We start from the raw sequence: 23,896 nt of genomic DNA, 5'->3' as shown, positions 1-23,896 counted from the left end.
ATTATCCTAATGATAGAAATCCTGGTATAATGGGGAATCCCGTGATATTAAAAAATAAGCTGCACAGTTCGTGTTCACGGTTTGTTAAATAAAATAATCCTAAAAGCAACATTTGCATTATTTTCAGTGAGCACGGGCTATTATTCTAACAAAGCTAGAATGAATTAATACTGAAGGTGTGTATGCTATAAGGCTATAACCACGAAGTCGTGATTTTTAGATTGATTAACACCTTAACTAAACATGACCACGTTAATAATTTCTGAGCAATTTCTGGGCAACCATAGTATTTCGTAACTGTGCTGTTAATGAAACCATTTGACACTGGAAAAAAAAAATCATATTTGAAATGGTTTACTGCTGGCCTGCTTTTCGGAACACGGTGTCCTGTCAGTTAATGACCAGCTAGAAACCACATTCTAGCACAAGGACATGCGAGCACACACTCGTAGTGCTATCAGTGTTATAAAGATTCACTTTATAGAGTTTCTTAACCTGCAATTCACAAAGATAAGCTCAAACGTCAAGTAGCATCGGCGCTGATAGAGAAAAGCGATACATTATTTAACACGATCAAAGTTCAGGTGAAAGTCTGTCACAACCCCCCCCCCCCCCACCACCAGCCCCGCTCTCGTCTTCGCTGCAGACCACGCCCCTTTCCTCCGCGTTACCATGACAATCCAGGCAGACGTCACGGTGAAAAACCCCACGACATATATAAGCGTTGAGTGTGCGCGCTGTAACGCGGCTTGGATGCGTGTCCGGTTGGAACGACGCGTCCGGCGGTGACCAAGGGGAAAAAAAAGACCAAAAAAAGAGGAAACGGGATCGGGGACTTTTAATTTGTTGTTTTTAAAGAAAGCTTGGATTTTTTTTGGGAAACCCAGGTGGTCGTTTTTTTTTATCGAAAGAAGCAAAATGGGACGAGGAGTAAGTGTGAACGTGTTTGTCGCTTCATTCTTAAACGCTGTCTGGGAATGTGCCGTGCTGTTTTCTGTGTTTAAACAGGTGGTTTTAGAGTTGGAGGAAATAATGGTTTGGCGAATAGTTGTTTCCAAATGGCTTCCCGGAGTGTGAGACTTCCGCAGTTTTACTATTCAAATTAGTTCGCTTAAATGAATGAAAAGCGCGCAAGGCTTCATCTAAACCGCGTAACGCGCTTCTTCTCGGATGGAGCAACAGGTTTTAAGTCTGTTGATTTTAAAAAGAGGCTCGAAGTCCATTTTAAGACGTTCTTGGTTCACTACAAAGATTTCAGGAATGTAGCAGACAACTTCCTCCTCTATGGCCGCGATGTTGCATGGCCTGTTTGTCGAAGCGAATGCGCTCGGTCTCGTGACTTTTACGCTGTAAAACTGAAGTAAGCGCGTTTGTAACAAGAGAAGGGCTCTGCGTGTCTCTGGTGTTTAGCAGCTCTTAGAAAAATCTTTAAGCTCTTTAACTATTACGACAGAACGTTTCTAGTTGGCGCGACAACGTGTTTGTGACGAAACCTCGAGATACATTGTGTCACTATTTAACCGCGTAAAGCTCGGGACGAACGACGCGCTTACTTTCAAACGTTTGCTGTAAAACCCCCAGATGTGCAAAATGAACTGATCGGGCCATCTCGACGTGCATCCATTACAGTAAAAGCTAAATATCCTTTAAGCGCTGAACGAGGCGCGCATTTTATTTTTAGTAGCTAAACATTTGTTAACGCAGTTTTGATTAAATCATCCCTTATCCATTCACTCCTTGGTGTTAAAACCTCGAGCCGTGTCGTTTAACTGTTAAAACATAAGTAACTATTCATGCAAACCGTTTAAAATTAACTTCTCATCAAAATGAACTGTTTACTTTAAGGCGCACGACGTTAAACTTTCATTTAAAACTGATTTTTTTTTTAATTAAGCGTCTGTGTTTAGGTCCTCTAAACAAACTACACCCGTGGTTGACCATCGGATGTGATTTCGTACAGTTTAAGCTTTGGCACGCGGCGTTTTCACGCCGTAACGTGGTTCGTGTTGTGTTTTTGACTGCGCGAAGTTAACCATGCTTCATTTTAGGGTGTAGTCTGACGCGATAAAGTTGTCTCGGGTTTCAGGACGAGTTATCGTCGCGTCTGTTTGCCGTCGTTATCTTCAAGTGGAGCAGACCGAGTGAGTTGAATAAAGGCTCGACTTGAGATAAACGAGGGCACTGGCGGAGACGGTCTCTACCTGCTGTGAAAACGCGTCTTTGTTTCTCACAGTCCAGAATTATGCGTTAATCGTCATGAAATTACGTCCCCGGACTGTATGCTTGGCGTGATGCGTCTCTCCTTCACGTTCAGTCATAATCTTATGATTTGCTTCCTGCAGGGTTCATTAACTTCTAATACGATTCCAGCATGCAGTTGCATTGCGTAAGAGCCGAATACCACTCCCTAACGTGAGGCTCCGAGCACCAGTGTAAATGTAAATTATGCATTCAATCCCAGGGTATTCCATGTGATGGGGAGCAAACAGCCATCCGCATGTTTCATCTGGGTTTGGTGCATTGAGCTACGCCCCCAGCCCCATCAAATCCCACCGCAATGGGGCAGATGTCTCGCCTCTGCAGACATGGGCTTACTGTTGTGTGCAAGAGACTGATACGAAATAACAGCATTTCATGTATTTTGCGATATAGAATTTTTCTGCAACGTACTGAAATAAGAATCTAAACGAGATATGTGCTTGTTTAATACTGCATTTCCACTTTGGAGATACCATCAGGGCATATGTAGTGCTGCCATGTAATTATATTCATATGCAAAGCTATAGTTTACCATAGTATTATTACCCAGCACTGTAGCCACCGTTGACTTGGAAACGAAATGCAAATCTGGAAATATTTAGAGTAATGTTTGCAAAAACATTAAATCGTTTTTAAAGGGAAAAATATTATTTAATACAAAAAATGTTAGCGTATTGTATGTTTTAGGACCGGCATCAGGTGTTGACCACAGCTGTGTTCTCGCTCCCCCGAGGGTGTATATAGGCTAAGACTGTCACTCCGTCTCTGAAGGGTTTAACATTCTTTCCATTCATCAGTCACTATGTGTTAGTGAAACCTTTTGTCATTGACAATCTCATCTAACAGAGACTGACCACCCCTCCTCGTCGACCCCGACGGCTGTCTCAGGGCCCCTTACCTTTTTTGGTGCAGTGAACTATGAGATAGTAACATGCGTTCACCCCAGGCGATTGTTGCTTTCCCACTACCGGGTGAGAGATAAATAGCTTTCCAAAATGCTTTTCACTTTTTAGAAATCCAATAGGGTCCTAAAGTCTCAGACAGCATTGAACACCTTTGAGGATTTTGAAAATGTGAATATCTCTAGGTGAGTGGTTAAATGCAAATAAATAAATGTCAGTTTATGAGAAGCTGCAGCTTTACCAGTTGCCCTGTGACTGGCGTGGAGGAGTTTGTGCACCATGTTTTCTTTTCACTCTCCCCTGTTCGTTCACCACTTCTGAAACAAAGAGAGTTGGTCCTGACACGTGACTTAACCCATTCACGGGGCTAGAGGTGTGGCTCTGTTTCCAATGGCAACGGGGCAAAGTCCCAGAATAAGAGCAACGATATGCGTGAGTGAACTGACTTTGGCTCACGGTTTAAAAAAAGACACGAGAATTGTTTTTATTCATTTGATAAAATCCAGACAGAATATTCTGTCACAAGTATGAATATTTACGAGTAGGTTCTGCCATGGTTGAATTATCGTTAAACCTCTGGCTCAACCTTGTGACATTTTCCACAAACATGTGCACTATGCGAAAAGGGCATATTAGATGTGATGACTAAGCGTTTAAGTAAGCCAGCATACGTAGACATGAAAGCTCTGAAGTAAGATGTCATATTCAGTCAGGCACTACAGGTGTCAAGTTCTTTGTTTCTGGCCACTTTCATCATCCGTTGCTTTCAGGTGCAGAAAACAACCACTCTGGCGTGCTTGTAGATTTATATCAGGACATGGCTTGACCTGCAGAAAAGACAAAATTGATGCAGAGATGAATGTCTTTTTGTAAAATGATCTGAAATAATCTAAAGGTTAATTGATTGTCGACCACATCGCACAAACGGTTATGTATTTTCTGAAACTATGGGCTTCTTAAAATTTTAATGCTCATGTATGTTGGTCTATAGTTCTTTTCAGTAGGTTGAACAAAAACATAATTGCAGATCTGCTAAACTGACACATCATTTTTCAAACAAAGAGCCTGTTATTTGCTTCGCTGACTTAAAGGACGATCAGATTTTAAATGCAAACTAGCAATCAAATGCTCTATACTTAAGTGATTCATTTATCAGCTCCCGTGCTTGTGAGGCAATGAGTCACTTATTGTATTCACAGAATTCAGTTGTAATGATAAGAACTGTTGCTTAATAGTAGTAGAGGTTACTTGGTTAATTGCTTTTCAAGTTAAATGTTAATTATTACACGTTATCCATTGGGATCGTGTGATCTGCACTCGGTTACGTCTTGCTAATATTTTACACTTTTGTGCACATCTTTTGCCCTCATAATTTTGGTAACAACCCTTTTTAAAAGTCTTTTAAAACCTACACCCATCAATAAATGTAGGAAGTGCTTTTCCTTTCCTTTAAGAAATAAATGCTATTGTTGACCGTGCACAAGAGATGTTAATGTTTGCTCCACCACAGGAAGGACGAGAACAATATGAGCTGGCAGCCACCTCAGAGCAGGGGGCAAGAGGCCAAAGCCCAAGGGCAAGAAAGAGAAGGATATGGATGAACTCAAAAAAGAGGTGGACTTGGTAAGTTTAGTTCTTAAACACCTATTGGGAAAACAAATCGCACACTAATTGTGGTGATCTTTGATGAGATGTGCTGTGTTGTTTTTTTTTTTGGTGCTATTGTAGGATGATCACAGACTGTCCCTGGATGACCTCACCAGGAAATACAGCACCGATTTAACTAGGGTAAGTTTATGTATTGAATTTGAAATTAGACAGTTCACAGAATTCTATTTGCATAAAGCTCACAGTTTGGATCTTCATTATCTAACCCATCACTTTCTCCAGGGATTGTCAGGCACTCGTGCTAACGAGATCTTGGCGCGTGATGGACCCAATGCTTTGACTCCACCTCCAACTACCCCAGAATGGGTCAAGTTCTGCAAGCAGCTCTTTGGAGGATTCTCAACTCTCCTGTGGATTGGAGCCATCCTTTGTTTTCTTGCCTACGGCATTCTGGCGGCCTCTGAAGAGGAACCTGGCAATGATAATGTAAGGAGAAAACCCTGTTTGTTTCTTAAGATCACTTTGTTATTGGTTTAGCAGTGTTCCTAACCTCTTTTTCATTGTCCTGTGCAGTTGTATCTGGGTATCGTACTCTCTGCTGTCGTGATGATCACTGGATGTTTCTCGTACTATCAAGAGGCCAAGAGCTCCAAGATCATGGACTCTTTCAAGAACCTTGTCCCTCAGGTACTGATGATAATGCTTTTCACATACATTTGGATTTTTCTCTCTTCCTCAGTGTTGTTAAGAGAATTTCCACTTTGTCACATAGCAAGCCTTGGTTATCCGTGATGGTGAGAAGAATAATATCAATGCTGAAGAAGTTGTGGTTGGAGATCTTGTGGAAGTCAAAGGTGGTGATAGAATTCCTGCTGATCTGCGTATCATTTCTGCTCATGGATGCAAGGTGAAATACCACTGCCATAAATCATGTTGAAATATATTCTCCAATAGCATGTTTCAAGTCTACAAGGATTTACAAATTATCCTTTCTTTTCTAGGTGGACAACTCCTCCCTCACTGGAGAATCTGAGCCCCAGACTCGTACTCCTGACTTCTCTAATGACAACCCACTGGAGACCAGGAACATTGCGTTTTTCTCTACCAACTGTGTTGAAGGTATGAAACTAGAAGTCACAACTTCATACAGTTAAAAGTAGACTTTTTTTTTTTTTTTTTTTTTTTTTTTTTTTTTTTTTTTTATTGACTCATTTTGCTTACAGGCACTGCCAGGGGTATCGTCATCAACACTGGTGACCGCACTGTCATGGGTCGTATTGCCACTCTTGCTTCTGGTCTTGAAGTTGGTCGCACCCCCATCTCTATTGAGATTGAGCACTTTATCCACATTATCACTGGTGTAGCCGTCTTCCTGGGTGTCTCCTTCTTTATCCTCTCCCTGATCCTTGGCTACACTTGGTTGGAAGCTGTCATCTTCCTTATTGGTATTATTGTTGCTAATGTGCCAGAGGGTCTCCTTGCTACCGTAACAGTAAGTGTCAAAATAATTGCAAAAATTTGGAATAACTAATATAAAAAAAAAGAAGAGAGAAACCTCATTATTTTATTTTCAAGGTGTGTTTGACTCTGACTGCCAAACGTATGGCAAAGAAGAACTGCCTGGTGAAGAATCTGGAAGCCGTGGAGACTCTTGGCTCGACCTCCACCATCTGCTCTGACAAGACTGGTACTTTGACCCAAAACCGAATGACTGTCGCTCACATGTGGTTTGACAACCAGATTCATGAAGCGGACACCACAGAGAACCAGAGTGGAACCTCTTTTGACAGGAGCTCTGCTACTTGGGCCGCCCTTGCACGTGTCGCCGGTCTCTGCAACCGTGCCGTCTTCCTTGCTGATCAAGAAAGCATCCCAATTCTTAAGGTCTGCATTGATACGTTGTGAAAGTTTGTCAAAAGCTCTATCAGCTCTTGCAAAGTCTGACAAAGTAGTTTTTGCATGTTGCTGATGCCATCTGAGGGTTGTTTACTACATGCTTGCAGTGTTTGTCTGCTTGTGCTTAGTTCGGCTTTTTGCCTCCAGGGAATCTTTGAGCCCCTTAAACTCAGTTGAGCCTCTGACTGGAACACAGTGTTTTCCTGTAAACACCTTCCAATTGCTGCCCACTCTGACTTGTTTTGTAATGGGACTAATTTCTTGGACTGTTAGCTCAAATTACCTTCCAAACAGTCTGTTTTAAAATGCAGCAATGTTTGTTGGTCCTCATTTTTTCAGACCATTCCTTGTTTTCATGATTTCCTGTTTCCTCACAGAGAGACGTGGCTGGTGACGCCTCAGAATCTGCCCTGCTGAAGTGTATTGAGCTCTGCTGTGGATCGGTGAAAGAGATGAGAGAGAAATACAACAAGATTGCTGAGATTCCATTCAACTCCACCAACAAGTATCAGGTAAAACCATCTCCTACTTTGGCCAACTATTTGGATGGATTATAGATGTCTAACATGTTCTGTTCATGGACCATTTTAGCTCTCCATCCATAAGAACCCCAACAGCAATACAACAGAATCCACTCACCTGCTAGTAATGAAAGGCGCTCCTGAAAGGATCTTGGACAGGTGCAGCTCTATTTTGATCCAAGGAAAAGAGCAGCCGCTTGATGATGAGTTGAAGGATGCCTTCCAGAATGCCTACTTGGAACTTGGGGGCCTTGGAGAAAGAGTATTGGGTAAATTTGTGGTTTTAAAGTGAATTCTGAAATGATGCATTTCCATTATACACTTTCCAACATCAACATGTTTTTTTTTTTTCCCAGGATTCTGTCACTTCAACCTTCCTGATGAACAGTTTCCTGAGGACTTCCAGTTCGATACAGATGAGGTGAACTTCCCCACTGAGAACTTATGCTTCATTGGCCTTATGTCCATGATCGATCCTCCTCGTGCTGCTGTACCAGATGCCGTGGGCAAATGTAGGAGTGCTGGAATCAAGGTACGTCATAGTCGTTCTTTAATATCTGCTTGAGATTTTGAAGAAACAACCAGAGGTGTCCTAATAGCAAATAAAAATCTATCTTTTAGGTTATCATGGTTACTGGTGATCATCCAATCACAGCCAAGGCCATTGCCAAAGGAGTGGGTATCATCTCTGAGGGCAACGAGACTGTTGAAGACATTGCTGCCCGCTTGAACATTCCTATTAATGAGGTCAATCCAAGGTAACCGATTCGTCCTCCTCAATTTGGAAGTTTCTGGCTCAACTTTTAATGCATTCAGTTTTCACATTAATTTAATGCCTTTTTTTTTTTTTTTTTTTTTTTTTTTTTAAAGGGATGCCAAGGCTTGCGTGATCCATGGTGGTGACCTGAAGGATCTGACCCCAGAGCAATTAGATGATGTCTTGAAACACCACACAGAAATTGTGTTTGCCAGAACGTCTCCTCAGCAGAAGCTGATTATCGTTGAAGGCTGCCAAAGACAGGTTAGTCATCTTTACAATTTCAGGTCATTTTGATAAGACTACTTTACTTGACTGGTGCACTGTAAGAAGTTTAGTCCAACATATAAAAGCTACCCAGCGTGACATAACAGCAGTTGATTAGCGAAACAGCTTGTTGCATTCGTCGCTGCTTAGGACAAGAACTTGGACGTGTCATAACACAATGTTACATTAATTTGTGCTTTGTCCACAGGGTGCCATTGTAGCCGTAACCGGTGATGGTGTCAATGATTCTCCTGCTCTGAAGAAGGCTGATATCGGTGTGGCTATGGGTATCGCTGGGTCTGACGTATCTAAACAGGCTGCTGACATGATCCTTCTGGACGACAACTTTGCCTCAATTGTCACTGGAGTAGAAGAAGGTATTGTTTTGAGGACGTACTTGACTGAAAAATTCAGAAAGTTACTTTGAGACTTTGTCCTCAAACATTTCTTCCACTTAGGCCGTCTGATCTTTGACAACTTGAAGAAGTCAATTGCCTATACACTGACCAGCAACATCCCTGAGATTACCCCCTTCCTCCTCTTCATCATTGCCAACATCCCTCTTCCTTTGGGAACAGTCACCATTCTTTGCATTGACTTGGGTACTGACATGGTAAGCAATGCACTTGACCAATAATTTTTAATTTTTTTTCCTGTCCTCGGTGGATGATGTTATATGAATAAACATTATTGTCTTGTCTTTAAGGTTCCTGCCATCTCATTGGCCTATGAAGCTGCTGAGAGTGACATCATGAAGCGTCAACCTAGAAACCCCAAAACGGACAAACTTGTGAACGAGAGGCTGATTAGCATAGCCTATGGTCAAATAGGTAAGAGTCGCTTGACCACATAAACTGGCATCATCTTCAGGCCGTTTTCTCTACTGCGAGTCTGATGATTGATTCTCCTTGCTTTCTCTTTCTCCACAGGTATGATTCAAGCTCTGGCTGGGTTCTTCACATATTTTGTCATCTTGGCTGAAAATGGCTTCCTGCCGTCGTCATTGCTGGGCATACGAGTGTTATGGGATGATAAACACGTCAATGACCTGGAGGACAGTTACGGCCAGCAATGGGTGAGTGTTTTTTTTTTTTTCTGTTTTTAGAATCCAGTGGGCATGTAATTTTGTTTCTTTTCTGATGTTGTGCTCTTGAATATCTCAGACATACGAGCAAAGGAAGATTGTGGAGTTCACATGTCACACGGCCTTCTTCACCAGTATTGTGATTGTACAATGGGCCGATTTGATCATCTGCAAGACCAGAAGAAACTCTGTCTTCCAGCAAGGAATGAAGTAAGTAAATGGCCGATAAATCGTCCAGACCCAAACAGGGTCAAAATAGGGATATGAAGTCTTATGTTTGCTGTTCTTTACAGGAATAAGATTCTCATCTTTGGACTGTTTGAAGAAACCGCTCTTGCAGCTTTCCTGTCCTACTGCCCAGGCATGGATGTTGCCCTCAGAATGTACCCACTAAAGTAAGGCTTTACTGTTTATATTAAGAACAATCTGAATGTGATTTGTTTAATGAATTTTTAGGGAAATGTTTATTGGTAATATTGATAGCTAATGAGTGTGTGTGTGTGTGTGTGTGTGTGTATCATCTGTCTAAAACAGGTGTAATTAATTTTGGTACAATTTCTTTTCTAGACCAAACTGGTGGTTCTGCGCCTTCCCCTACTCACTCCTCATCTTTATTTATGATGAAATCCGAAAACTTATCATTCGACGCAGCCCAGGGGGTAAGAGAATATTTAATTGCACCATCCCTTTTAACAGCAGAGATAAATTTTTTTTTTCACTTTACTTTTGTCTTCCAAACTTAGTGAGCTGATTTGACATGGTGACATTATACAAAAATGTAGATCTGAATATTGACTATAATAGTCAATCATATTTAGAATGAGACATTTTGTTAGTATTTAGTGACTTTAAGATTTTTCAAGTGTATCTGGATAGATTTTTTTTTTTTTTTTTTCACATTGAAATGCATTCGGGAACTGCTTTTAAGTGAAAAACGTGATAAAAGGCTCACTCACTTGTTATTTTTCACTGGAGTTTTTTTCTTTTAAGTTGATGGCTTCTTTTTATTATTAACAGAGCACACAGATCATGTACAATGCATGCAAACTTCTTGCTGAGCTAATTTGAATTTTATATTTTTGTCATAGGTTGGGTGGAGAGGGAGACCTACTATTAAAGCATCCAGTCTGCATCACAAGTTTATTTGCATGGTTGTCTCGCTGCTCGGAATTTTAACCTCAGTAATTTGGATGTTTTTATATAGGGAATGCTTGATACAAACACCGAGATCGTGAACCAAGACATTGCGTGCCTTGTTTCTGAAGCCGGACCAATTTTATACATGTTTTTAAAAGTGTAATATAAAAATAAACTTGCAGTCAGGTCCCACATTTGTGTCATTCCTTGCTTTTCATTTATTCATAAGTTTGTTTGTTTGTTTGTTTAATTTGGAAAGTGCTTGGAGCTTGAGTGCATGCCCAGAATGCCCCTGTTTGTCTGGTGCTTTACCTTTTAAAAAATGTACCATGGCAACCATAGTATGCACCAAAAAGTCTTTATAGCTGCTATAATTGTCACTGCTTTAAAAGCTAAAAATGTGTGGAATGTCAATTAAAGCAAAACAAGACATTTTCAGAATAACCAATAATAAGATTAACCGTAAAAACTCATGTATGGTGAAAAAATGTGGTGTGGTTACCATGGTAAATTATTATATTTATATTTTTTGTAAGGGAAACTGCGTCAATCTGTGCACGAGTGTTAAAAACGGTGAGAATGAAAAATTCTTGCCAACCTCCTGTCCGTTTCAACAGCCTCAGCTACTGATAAAATATAAAAATGCATCATTTTACAGTGCGATAAACTTCTCAATGAGAGTGGGTGTGTTTTAAGTGGGTTTAGAAAGTGTAATCCAGGTCTCATGCCTGGAGGAGACCGCAGATCCACTCCTCTCCACCCACACGAGTAAGATCTGGCACAAAACACGTCCAACACAGTTTCAAAGTATCATGAGTCAGAATCATCACGGAGGGGAGTGAAAGGGGTCTTGTCTCTAGAGATCCACCAATTCAGTATTTTTGCTTTTTATTAATGGCTGATAGCAACGACTAAAACCAAAAAGTCAGATCGCCGTTATGTGGAAGCAGTGTTTGCATGTGGTGCGACATCTAAGTGTCTCTAATAATGCACTACAATTAAAAACAATATGCATTGTAAATGTCATAATTAGATATTGTCATAATCGCATTGTAGATGAATAGTCACGCATTTAATGCAGATGTATCCTGTGTAGCTGAGTCATTTATGTAAGTGTAATACGTTACTGCATTGTTGAATGCATAGAGTGATGAAGATGTCATTTAGTAATGTTGCTTATTGGCCTACCATTAAATAACTACTTAAGTAAATGCGTAAATATCAGTCAAACCGATTATCGGTATATGTTGTCTTGAATTTTTTTGAGCACATGTAGCCTAGCCTTAAACACTTCACCCTTAAATCATTTGAAGAAAGAATCCTGAGTCTTCCGAATCTTGCATTAGGCTACCTTCCCTCGTTCCCTCTCTGCTTTTGACTCTGTGAGCTTTATCTTTAGATGATGGCCCCGGGTTAACAGCCTGATCTCCCTGAGGTGTGTATCTGTTTCCCAGGGAAGTTTGGCTTGGGGCCACGCTGAGAGAATGCAGTCGGGTGGAGTTGAGACCAAAGAGGGATTGTGTAGTTCAAGCCTGGATGAGCCTGAATCTATTTCAGTCTTTTTCTGTTGAGTGATCACGCACTGCTAGTAACAGCTATTTTCACGTATCTTTCAAACGAGGCTGTTGAAACTGCGTTTCTCTTTCATCTTGTTTTGTTTGGGTTCATAGGATGCCGGTTGATAGTATAATTACCCGTAATTAACTTGCAGTTTATTCTGTTCCTTTTTTTTTCTTTTTTGTTGAAATTATGCAAGCTGTGTCATTAAACTCTGTGTGTTTTGAAGTATCCATTCCACCCGTTGAGAACAGATCAGGTTGTGCTTTTTCCTGACACTCAAGGTTATAACAAGCCGTTTGATCTTTTTCATTCAACTTTTCCGCTGTTTGTGTAATGTACAAAATCGTGAGTTGAGGCACAAGGATGGTTTTTATACTATTAGCTGTGCCTATTTCTCTGATTCAAGTCAAAGTTGCTCATCCACTTCCGAAAGGCTGAAACGCATGAAAATATCTGGGCCTTTTAGCCCCAAATCAGAACAAATTATATTTTGCTTGAAGAAAGTCCTAAATTCAGGATAGATCATATTCATTGAGCATTATTTTAATTGAAACTACTTTCCTCTTGACAATACTGGAAAATAACTGAATAATACAAAAATTTGGTTATCGTTAATAAGATGCATTGTGCATTATTTACTGAGCTGAACACATTCTCAGTAGCTTTTGGAAAAAAAATGGTAATTGCATCCTCATAGTGGATGAACCTCATGCTATTTTAAAGCAAAGCCAAATTTACTCAATATACAATATATAAATACTAGACTTAAATGACTAGGTTTTTTTTTTGCACACAATGTAGTGTTAACATTTCCCCAGTGTTAAATTTACCTTCCAATTCTACGTCGTGCTTTCTGTTAATGAATCCTTCTCGTTTTGCGATTCAGTCAATGGTAGAGTAACAGTGACGTATTCTCTAGGGCTCTCGAGCGAGAGGTCAGGGTGAGGTTAGCGGAGATTTGCAGCGAATGACTCGGCACAAAAGAGAGAAGTAAATCCCATTTCCCGGAGTAGGAGTTTTTTTGTTCAGTTTGTGCAAACCACGTTTGTTCATGTTGTGTTGCTGCATGATTTTTGCATGACTTTCACATGACTATGCATCTAAAAATTAGGTTGTTCTCCGATATGTGTTTGGTCTTTTAGGGAGTGAAAACCATTTAGGAGAGACTGCAAATAATATCTCTTCAAAGCAACAGAGACACCAGCTTTAGTGTTTGATGCACCCTCAACTGTAGACAGACATGCATGTGCAAATGATATCGATTCTGAACCATTCTGGACACGAAAATCGAATGAAATTAATTCAAAATGGAGCTTGTTGATCATTTTAGCTTATTAAAATATATTGTATATGCAGAACCTAAATGTGATTGTATTGGAATGAAGACTGTTATTATGAAACCAATAAAGCAGACTTTTTACCATGTGTCTTGGAAGCATTGCATCAGCCGTTTCCTTGGGAGGTTGTGAGCGTGCGTGTGTGTGTGTGTGTGTGTGTGTATAGGCAATCACCAAGAGCCCTGGAGTCTCGTGCACAGTCAATTTGCTAATGCACATTCCCCACTAACTTCTGTTAAGAGCCCTAATGGAGCGTGTCAGAGTCTGGGATTGGATTTGGTTTGTGGCGCATTCAAAACGACTAAATCAGGCACATCCCCTTAAAGAATAGAGTCGGTAAACAACAGCTAATTTGAATAGATACTGTGTGAGAGCACAAAACCAGATATAAGCCATGCGCGTCTGAAAAAAACTTCATTAGAGTGGCAAAATAACATGGAAACAAATGCTATTCTGGCTTCCTTCAACAGCGATCTGGGATCTTTCCACCAACAAGTGCATCTGGAAAAAATACAACAACAGTGACTCTAAAAAGCATCAATTTAATTCCCACACCATAGATCCCAATGATGATTACAGGGCCGTGTTGTTTTCAAGTGAACCTCCTATTGATCAGACTCGCTCCTCGACGTGAATCCTCTAGGAAATGAGTCTCTATGAAAGTGTTTCTCTTTGATAAAGTGAAATTTCATCCAAAGTATTCAGCTGCAGTACTTCATCGTACTTCTCAAGACTAACCATGCTATTGAAGCGATCAGTCATCTGTCCCAAAAGAGCCACATGTGTGAGGAAAGAGGCGTTTAATCGATATCCATCAGACTTCCACAAACCATCTCTTGCGCTCGGCGACAGGAGACGTCAATGATGCGGTTCAGACTCCGAAAAAAAGGCTAATAACATCACAAGGCAAGTCCAAAATATACAAGGTATACAACTAGCAACCTACAAAACAGAGATATGCTGAAGCGTTGGCCTCTTCCTGTCATTGAGGAGGAAAGAGGCTTGATTTAATTAAAGCAGTCTTGCTCCAGTTCTGATTACCAAGCCCACACATCCCATTCGAATTTCCAATGAGCACTTTCTTTCAAGTGAAGGAGTCAATTTAATTCCAAACAAACACACACAGGCACTTAAGAACAATGTTTCTTCTGCCAGCATGAGCATTGTTTTAATAATGCACAAAATAAGAGTGCTATGTTACTAAACTTTCATTTTACTTCAAAATCAGAAGAATTAAATAATACATTGGATTTGTTAAAATCCCAAATAAGCCATTCGCTTCTTTTAATTTATGCAAAATAGTTTTTTATTTAGTTTTCGGTGTGCGATATGATCCGGACGTGTTTTCGTGAAATTCTCTAGTCACGGCGAATCTACAGAAGTTTTCTTTATCTGGGCGTTTGAATAATTAATTCGCTAGCAGATATACTTTGCTAATTTCCCCTCACTGAAGGACCCGCTGAGGCAAATCAAAAGCGCGATGGCTCAGTCTTTGTAATTTGGCCAAGTGCAATTTCTGAGAGCCCTCTTAAGGCTCTCTTGAAATCAGTTTTCTTTCCGCAATTGAAAACGAAATGTGACTTTAGAACCACTTCCAGCGGCTGCTGGGGGCCAGTGAGGCAGGGGGATGGAACCTGAGGGCCTGGAAGTTCATGATGAACATTGGACTGTTATTTTGTTTAAGTAGGCCCAAAGTTTTACATGTTTTATTGAGTAATATACAAATAAAAGCAGCATTAAAACAACTGATTTGAAACATTCACATGGTGCATAGCAATTCATTCATCATTCATTCATTCATTCATTCAAAGTAGAATTTGCCATTAGCAAGCACTCAAATTATGTATAACATATACACAAAAAAGAAATCCAACATTCCTTTCAATCCAAAATCTCTAATTTTCTATGTTGGATCGCTGTTTTTCTTGACATTTAGTGCATTTAATTCTCATCCCTGCAAACTGATCTCCTTTCAACTAAGTTGGACATGAATGTAAACGTACCTGATTCGTGCAAATCTGATTCAGAGAGGTTTCTGACTTTCACATGCTGAGTAATAAAGCCAGCGTTGTTTTATTTACTAGGCAACTACTGTTTTTTGCTTTTCCGTAAGCGCCACCTACCCGAAGAGGTTTGCATTGTTGTATTCGGTCCGTCCTAAATCCAGCTGAATATAACGTACTGAAATGCAGGATTCATAATCTTACAAAACCTTTCAGTTTTCACAATCATTTGTTACAGTTTTTTGTGCGGCCATAAACACGGTAACACGGTTATCACGAAGCGCTGGTTTGTAGTGAAAATAGATCTGTTGAAAATAGTTATTCTTCAAGATTTTATTTCCTTTAGTTATTTACATAGCGGCTAATGATACAGATGTCTCACACGTTCAAATAAAATCCCTAATTTCTGTGATGCAACGTAAACTGGTTTCTAATGTTTCCGAACCATTTAAAGTGCTAGACATTTTATTCCACCGCTTTGACAAACTCGCTAGGTTTTTCAATCACCAAAAAACCTAAATAACAAATAAATAAATAATGTATTGTGGGTGATAAAGGTTGGGCGCTCAGGGTGCTGTTTAAGTCAGGATTGCTCTTCTTGGTCTGACGGTCTTCACTTTTAGCTTTAGGCTAGTTTTTAAACTCATGACCCTTTGAAATAAAGGTGAGCATGTGAGCAATAAACCCAGAGAACCAGAGAACGAATCATTGCTGGAACTATGGAAAGGCTGAAGTTGCCTTGTGGGTAAAAACAAAACAACAGAAACACCTGATTTGTTTGTGTTTTTTTTCACCTAAGGTATTTTAGGAGAAACATCTGAGGCATAATTTACATCCAAATGAATATAAATTCATTAAGTCTTATGAAAGATCAACCTCGCAGCGATAACTTTTTTCCTCTGGGTGCTTTTGGCGTGAAAACACTAGTGAAAAAATGTCAACTCAACAGATCCTACACAGTAAGTCGCGTCTCTAGAGCAAAATGTAAAACACAAGCTCTGTGATGATCATCTGTCTTTCTAATTATTGCTTCATTCTGAAACACCTGGTGACCGGTTTCCACACGGTCCCCGGATTCATAAATCTTAAGCAAATCAAGGTGAAGTGACAATGTGGGCTCTGATAATTGATCAAGAGTTGACTTGAGAATTATTTACCATGCAAATGCAGACTGAAGATGCGTTTGAATAGAGGAGTGATGCTTTTTCTTCTCCGTTTCTGGTGTTGTCAAAGCTTAAGGGACGGTTCGGCAGTGCAGAGTATCAGTGCACATGAATAATACATGAGGCAATGTGTGGCACTGATATTTTATTAAAATATCCCCAGCCTTACTGATCCATGAGTCACATGCACGCGATGAGACAACAGCCAGAGCTCCGACAAACACGCCGCGCACAAACACTTGAAACTCACGCGCACAATTAAAGGGAGACAGTGAAGGATGGCTGCATGTGAATATTGGCTGATAATGGCAGACGAGCGATGCGGTAGGCAGGTATACTTGTCCCCTGCAGCTATATGCTGTGATGTTCATTTCTCACAGACAAACAGAAGGCAGATGCTAAGAGCTTGAGATACCCAACAGATGCACATTTCGGCTCTCGCAAACTGGGTTATTTGCGTGCAGATTTCGCAATATTAGGTTAGAATAGGGCAGAATACAATCAAGTTAAGCCATTGTATTGTGTGTGATTATACTGTGAGAAGACAACAGGAGAATTATGGGACGTTCTTAATGGTCTCTAGGGCATTTCTAAGTGGTTGCTAAGCAGTTACTATGGTGATATGGGTAGTGTTTAAGACATTGGTGGTAGGGCATTGCTAGGTGGTTTTCAGGTTCTTTTCTGTGGTTGCTACGTTACCTGGCATCGCTTGGTTGGTTCTAGGGAGTTTTGGGGGTTGTTATGAGGTTTAGGGTGGTTTCTAGGGTGTTGCTAGGTAGGTGGCATTGCTAGATGCTGTGGTTGTTTTGATGTTTTGTGTGGTTGCTAGGATATTTCTAAATGATTTGTCATTGTTAGGTTGTTGTTAGGATTTTCTAGTGGTTGCTACGGTGTTAATAGGTAGTTGTCATGAGATTTGTGGTGGATTCTAGGGTGTTGCTAGGCGGTTGTTATTAGGTTTTTGTGGTTTCTAGGGTGTTGCTAGGCAGATGGCATCGCTAGGTGGTTGCTTTTGATGGTTGCTGTGATGTTTTGCGTGGTTTCTAGGTTATTTTCTAAGTGACTGTTATTGCTAGGTGGGTTTTAAGATGGTTGCTAGGGTGTTCATTGGTAGTTTTTATGAGATTTGAGGGCGTTGCTAGGTGATTGTCTGAGTGTTTTGGATGGTTGCTAAGTGGTTGTTATGATGGTTTGGATGGATTCTAGGATGTTTCTAGTTGATTGGGCATTGCTTGGTGATTTCTAGGGTGTTGCTAGGTGGTTGTTATGCTGCTTTTAGATGGTTTCTAGGGCGTTACAAGGGTCTTGATAGGTAGCTAGTTATTATATTCTGGGTGATATTGCTAGGCGATTGCAAATTTGTTTTGGAAGATTGGGCATTGTAGGGGAACACCAGGCTGTTTTTGGTACTTTCTTGATGTTGTTGTATGTTTGAAGTGATTGCCAGGATGTTGCTAGGCAGTTGAGCATTGCTGGATGGTTGCTAGGATGTTGCCAGGAATCGGTCATGTCCGTAGAACCAACAATGTCATGTGAGTTATAAATGTTGAGGATAATATATATTTTTAACGTATTCTCTGATATATTCCGGTTTCAAGGATTTACTGTTCTGTCATAATTTGTCTCGTAGCTTACGCACAGCACATGTCCGTCGCCTTTGATCGTGCCTTTGAGAATCACCCCTTCAGTTTGTATTCAGTAATTATCCCACACACCATCTGCCGTCGAACATATGACAAGGTGTTGGGAATATCTTGGCCAAACTAGGAGTCTAGAGTGGAGAAACATTTTCACATTCCAGAGAGCGGCTATTTTTAGACCGATCATCCCCCTGGGGAAGCTTGTAGGGCTTCTGCTCTGTAGGTCGGGTATGATTAGAATTGAATGAGCAGCCCACTTGAGACCACACACACATACAAACACTCACACATACACATGTGCTTCTGTGTGTTCCTTCATTGTGGGGTTGTTAAATCAATAGTTCAACCAAAAAATAAAACGGCAAAACTCAAAACGAGCTTGTTCTACTGATTTGACATATCTGTTTGATAACAAAATGTGACTTATTCATGTAATTATTATTTGGTGTTTGTTATTTATTTATTCCACTATCTGTTAATTAAGTTTTGTGGAACAGGGTGGGCAAAGAAAATACAAACTTTTTTTTTTTTTTTTTTTTTTTTTTTTTTTTTTACATGTTTGAAAAAAATGAATAAAAAAAATTATTCAAAAGAAGATATAGGTTTTTTTCCCAGCTCAACAGTTCAAAAAAGCTCCTAGGTTTGGAACAAATGATAAATTAATGATGATTTTTTTATTATTATTATTATTATTATTATCCATTTATTATTATTATTATTATTATTATTATTATTATTATTATTATTATTATTATTATTATCCATTAAGGGTTTTTAGATGTTTTTAAACAGAGTTTCTTCTGCTCACCAATGCATTTTACAAAAATAGACATACAGAAAAATACAGTAAAAATTGGAAAATAAAAAATACTTGTGAAATATGATCATAATTTAAATAACTATTATTTATGAATATATTTTAAGTGTAATTTATTTTGGTGATCAAAGCTGAATTTTCAGCATCAATACCCCAGTCTTCAGTGATCCTTCAGAAATCATTCTGATATGCTGATGCATTATTATCAACGTTGAAAACTTTCATGTTTTAGCGAAAGCTGGTACATTTTGTTTTTAAGAATTCCTTCACACATAAAATCAAGTGCATTTGGAGCAGAATACGCGCCGCTGATTATCTTTATCTCAGTGCATTAAAATGCCATTCAAGTCAGCTAGACGAAGAAAAGTATATCAGCACCAAAAGCCACAGCTTTACTGCATCCTAATAGTCCTCTAAACCCCAGATTTGCCAGACCAGAGCATATGTGCTCTGATTTTGTGTTTCCTGCCCTATGGCTGTGTGTGAGTCACTGGCATTAAGCCTGGCATCTCGGCAGGAGCTGGACGGCGGGTACCAGCGTGCACCGGACCATTCCTGTCAACACCCGCCCACAAATCCATCATGCCACAATAACGGCTTGTACATCATGGGTCGAGCTGCTTGCAACGTGTATCTGCCAATGCCTTTGAGAAATGGGTGTGCAGTGATGTTTTGTAAAATCCTTGAATTAACAGGGATATCATTTGAGCCCTAATAAAGCGGCCTGAGCAAGAATACTGTGAAATCCGAGCTCTTTCTCAGCATTATTCTAAAGGATGCGATTATTGCCTCGGGGATAGAAAAGAAAGACAAAGAAGCGTGAATGAACAGCACTGGTTAATGTGATCATCCAGCAGGTGGGATTTCGCTGAGTTCCGTTAAATTCTGTTTGCTGTGTTTCGATTAGACAGACGTCACTTCGTAATACGCCAGCTGTGAATTTAAACGCTTTTCTTTAAATGTCGTTGTTTATCACCAGTCGGTTTATTGCGTTTTTCTCTGGGGGTTGGATCATTAATCGTAATATCGCGGTCCGTGTTGGCCGCCTGTTGTGCATGTGCCTCGGGTCGTCACGTGTTCCAGCTGGAAATGGAGCAATCTCGGATAATACTCTTTAGTTTCGTGAACGTCCATAAACACTGCGTTACTTCCCTGCACTATCGAAACGCTGCTGCTGCTGCTGTCGGGAAAATCTTGTGTCAACATTATGACGGTGTTGTGATCTGCAGTCAGCGCTGTCATTATATTAACCCATGTATTATACATATGAGCCTGTTGTTCTGCTTTTGTGTGACAGATGTCTCTTGCAGGTACGCAAATAAAAGCCCATGCATACCCTGACTACTGAGTAATAGAGACGTGTTAGCCTAGCACTTTTAATATGATTTGCCAAAATACTCCGATGCTAAAACTATAGAAGCCTGTTTCTGCGCGAGGAAAAGTTATTGTAAGCAAGTAGTGGTTCGTTTATTACTGATTTGATTTCATGTTAATTTTTCTATCTCACAATTCAAACTTTTTTCATGCTGTTTTGAGAAAAAAGTCAGAATTGCAATATATAAACTATAAATATATAAACGCACAATTATGTACTGAGAATAACAGTTGGAATTGTGATATATATATATATATATATATATATATATATATATATATATATATATATATATTTTTTTTTTTTTTTTTAAAGTCAGTAGTACCTTTTTTTGCATAACTATCTATGATTTTGTATCTCACCATTCTGACGTTTTTTTTCTCACAATTGAATTGAGATTCATTCAAAAGCGCGAATTTCGTGATTTTTTTTTACTTTTTATTCCTCCATTTTCATATCTTGTGATTTTTATTGTATTTTTAGAGCTTTAGCGTACGCTCAACAAAAATAAAAATGGCGAACCCTTTTAAGAGATGCATAGAACCTGAAAGAACCCCATTTTATTGGTTATGTATTGCATTTTTAGAATTTTATGCATACAGAAAATGTGAATACCGCACCAGAGCTAGTTGCTCAGCTATCCTGAAAGCCCTCATCTCTGAGCTGGAGCTGGCGTTACGCTCCCTCGAATTCAGTTTAATTCCATTTGTTGCTGGGAAGCGGCCGTTTTCCTGTTTATATTATTATTACCCTTGATGGACGTCATTGGCAATAACATGTGGTGTACAGTTTCTCATGATACAATGCTGCGCAGCAGCTGGTCTCCCTCCTCTAGCTCATTTCGAGCCGGAGCTTTCTCCTCCCACAATCACACACGACATTTATAGTAACGACAGCCGGGGTAAGCGTGTGTTAATATGTTTATATTTATCAAACGGATGCTGGCGTTGTGAGGCACCACTCGCGCGTACGACTTGCTAGACTAGGCCTGCGCGCGGACGCGTTTCCGTCTTGACTAAAGCATCTTTCAGATCGTGCGGCGCGCATCCTAGAAAATCACCAGTCATGTTGCAGATATAAAAATGATGAGTTCGAAATGATCGTGATGCAATCCGCGAGCAAGAGCAGCTGCTGCGGTGCCACCGTAATCGGTTTTTCCATGAAATACACGGAGCATATCCCACGACCGCCTATAATAGAACGTCATATGCGCAGCTAAACAAATAAACACATTTCCTTATGCAGCCGAACGTCTCTTTCATCTCTGCCTGCAGGCGAAAACAGACGGATCCCAGAGAGACGAGCCGGAAACCTGCCTCGCTGCCAGGTACAATAGTGTGGAGTGGATTAATGACGGCAAGATGCTCCCAGAGGACGGCTTTATGACTCTGGAGTTCTCACTTAGGGTTTACTGAAGTATCAACTCTTTCTGAGATGTTTCTCCTAAGACCATTTGGTTTTTGGGGGAGAAACGGTTGAGGTCAGATTGAAAAGCGGACGAAAGCTATAGCCATGTTCTCTGTTTGCACAATTGAGATGCTAAAGAAGTCTGATTTCTGTCCTAAAGATGGCCCATCTAAGAGGGAATGTTCTCAGAGTGTTTCCCCTTAATAATGTTACTTGTTTATTAGGGTTAGTTAATGGAATTTAGTTTTAGTTATTCCTTTTAGGAATTAGTTTATGCTTGTCTAACGTGTTTTGAATGCTACTAATTGTTGCAGAATTTTCAGAGAACATTCAAAAGTAACATTCTGATAAAGTTACATGTTATAATGGGATCTTAGAATGTTAGAAATGGAACGTTAGAACGTCTAACAATAACGCACACACATATATATGTGTTTGTGTTTGTGTGTGTGTGTGTGTGTGTGTGTTAGACTAGACCCCTTCAGCCGTGACGTATTCACGATACACACATTTTTTTCTCACACGTACATCTGCTTATCTCTTTTAGCATGAGGAAAACATCTGTTTTCCGTCTTTTCGTCTTAAAACAGACTCATTCGTGATCATTACAGATGGACATATGAACATAGAAGCGCTGTATATATTAGAAGTATATACATGTATAGAAGTATATATATATATATTTATATAAAACTGGACAGAAATAAAGTTCCAGCTTAATGGAAGTATTAGCGAAGCATTCTGAGAACATATTTTAGTTTTCCTGGAGATGAGCTCACTTTGTTTATACTGCAGCAGCACCTTCAATCACTCAATCCCTCGGAAATGAAAGGTGATTGTGTGGTCAATGCAATCAATGTCCCCATCCAACACGGACACAGAAACAGCAGGCCATGAATTATAAGAGGACAGCGGACGTGTCGGCAAACATGTCTGTGCGAGAATGAGAGGAAAATAGAATAACAGAACATCGTAGTGTTTTAAGAGTTATGGTTGCTTTCACATTGAGGTCCTTCTTAAAGGGACGGTTCACCCGAAGGTGACAAATCGTTTATTCACGCTCATGTCATGTTTCTGTCTTCTGCTGAAAACAAGAGAAGATACTTTACAGAATGAGATATAATGAAAGCCACTGACTTTATAGTATGAAAAAATAAATACAATGGCTGCCGTCAACTGTTTGGTTAATAAAATTATTTGTGTCTTTTTTTGTGTTTAAATAACGGTGAACTATTTATTTATCAGCTGTTTTTTGTGTGAGTAATCCATCATTTTTACAAAATTAATGTTTTCAGTAAGAGTCCCTGCAACCCATCTTTGTCCAGCCGCTGGAGACCTGTTTGAAAACAAGCATGATTTTTGCATTTGTTTGATGGAGAATTTACATGGAGCATGTTTTTGAAGAGCTTCTATGAATAATCATCTAACAAAACATGGCATTAATGAAAAGCTCAGACTGTACAACACAGTGTTTTTACATTTACATCTATTTACGTTTTACGCAACGTAGAATAAAGAGCTAAATCAATCACGGAACCAACAATATCAATAAACAAAAAATGTATGCTTTTAAATAATTTTAAAGTTTAGTTTTCCCCTCTTTTCTAAACGTTGAACGAACACGGTATTGCCCAAAATACACTAAATAAGTTTTATTTTTGCTACGTTGTTTCCCAACTTAAGTTTAGAGGTGATTTGTTTTTAATAAACTGCACGAGCATTCAGCGATCGCAGATGCGCTTCTGTAGAGGAGCTTTGAAATGTCTTGTCGCAGATCAGTGGATTCATTTCTCTTACATCGTTTTAAGAGTTATCAGTATTTCCTCCCTGCGGTGCGCTAATATAAACTTTCCTCTTTTGATCTCCCATATCTTCTGTGGTTTTGTTTTTTCTTATTAGTTTGGGCTCTTCTTGGGCTCTGAAGTGTGTCTCCGCTCCACCCACCAGTGTTTGTTGTAGACGTCGGTTTGCCTCTATCAGGCCTCTTTATTAGCTTTAAGCAAGAAATCCGCTTTGGTCAACCAGCTTCACAAGAATCATGCTGACCGACCCACTTTACCAGTTCCTACCTGCTAGGAAACCGCCAGATAAGCTGGTCTGAACCTGCATGAATATTTATGCTGATGCAAGCTGTTTTGAACCTTTTATGTGCACTTAGACGGA

The 23,896-nt window shown here is 39.8% G+C and overlaps 1 protein-coding gene and 1 long non-coding RNA gene across 2 annotated transcripts in view; one reads left to right on the top strand and one right to left on the bottom strand.

Annotated features, from left to right (window-relative positions):
• The first annotated feature begins 727 nt into the window (after nucleotides 1–727).
• atp1a1a.1 (ATPase Na+/K+ transporting subunit alpha 1a, tandem duplicate 1) lies at nucleotides 728–10,623 on the top strand. The gene is made up of 22 exons (XM_043247451.1): nucleotides 728–930; nucleotides 4,672–4,784; nucleotides 4,890–4,949; nucleotides 5,052–5,255; nucleotides 5,343–5,456; nucleotides 5,542–5,676; nucleotides 5,771–5,888; nucleotides 5,993–6,261; nucleotides 6,345–6,653; nucleotides 7,043–7,177; nucleotides 7,257–7,455; nucleotides 7,543–7,718; nucleotides 7,808–7,944; nucleotides 8,057–8,207; nucleotides 8,419–8,587; nucleotides 8,669–8,823; nucleotides 8,917–9,040; nucleotides 9,140–9,285; nucleotides 9,374–9,504; nucleotides 9,588–9,689; nucleotides 9,862–9,953; nucleotides 10,383–10,623. Exons 2-22 carry the CDS (start codon nucleotides 4,755–4,757, stop codon nucleotides 10,409–10,411), a joined length of 2,985 nt encoding a protein of 994 aa, XP_043103386.1. The 5' UTR covers nucleotides 728–930; nucleotides 4,672–4,754; the 3' UTR covers nucleotides 10,412–10,623.
• LOC122350990 overlaps nucleotides 937–23,896 on the bottom strand; it is a 44,782-nt gene continuing 21,822 nt past the window's right edge. Inside the window, exon 3 of the long non-coding RNA XR_006251676.1 lies at nucleotides 937–3,988. This is a non-coding gene — a long non-coding RNA (uncharacterized LOC122350990). The remainder of the gene's footprint in view (nucleotides 3,989–23,896) is intronic.

This window comes from Puntigrus tetrazona, chromosome 1 (genome assembly GCF_018831695.1).
Source record: "Puntigrus tetrazona isolate hp1 chromosome 1, ASM1883169v1, whole genome shotgun sequence".
Classification (NCBI taxonomy): Eukaryota; Metazoa; Chordata; class Actinopteri; order Cypriniformes; family Cyprinidae; genus Puntigrus; species Puntigrus tetrazona.
This window is presented reverse-complemented; position numbering and strand designations above follow the sequence as displayed.

Excerpts from the sequence above, each read along its gene's own strand:
- atp1a1a.1 (XM_043247451.1), top strand. The coding sequence starts at position 4,755 with ATGGATGAACTCAAAAAAGAGGTGGACTTG. Across the intron at positions 4,785-4,889 it reads TCAAAAAAGAGGTGGACTTG|GATGATCACAGACTGTCCCT; the intron begins GTAAGTTTAGTT and ends GTGCTATTGTAG. Across the intron at positions 7,178-7,256 it reads ACTCCACCAACAAGTATCAG|CTCTCCATCCATAAGAACCC; the intron begins GTAAAACCATCT and ends GGACCATTTTAG.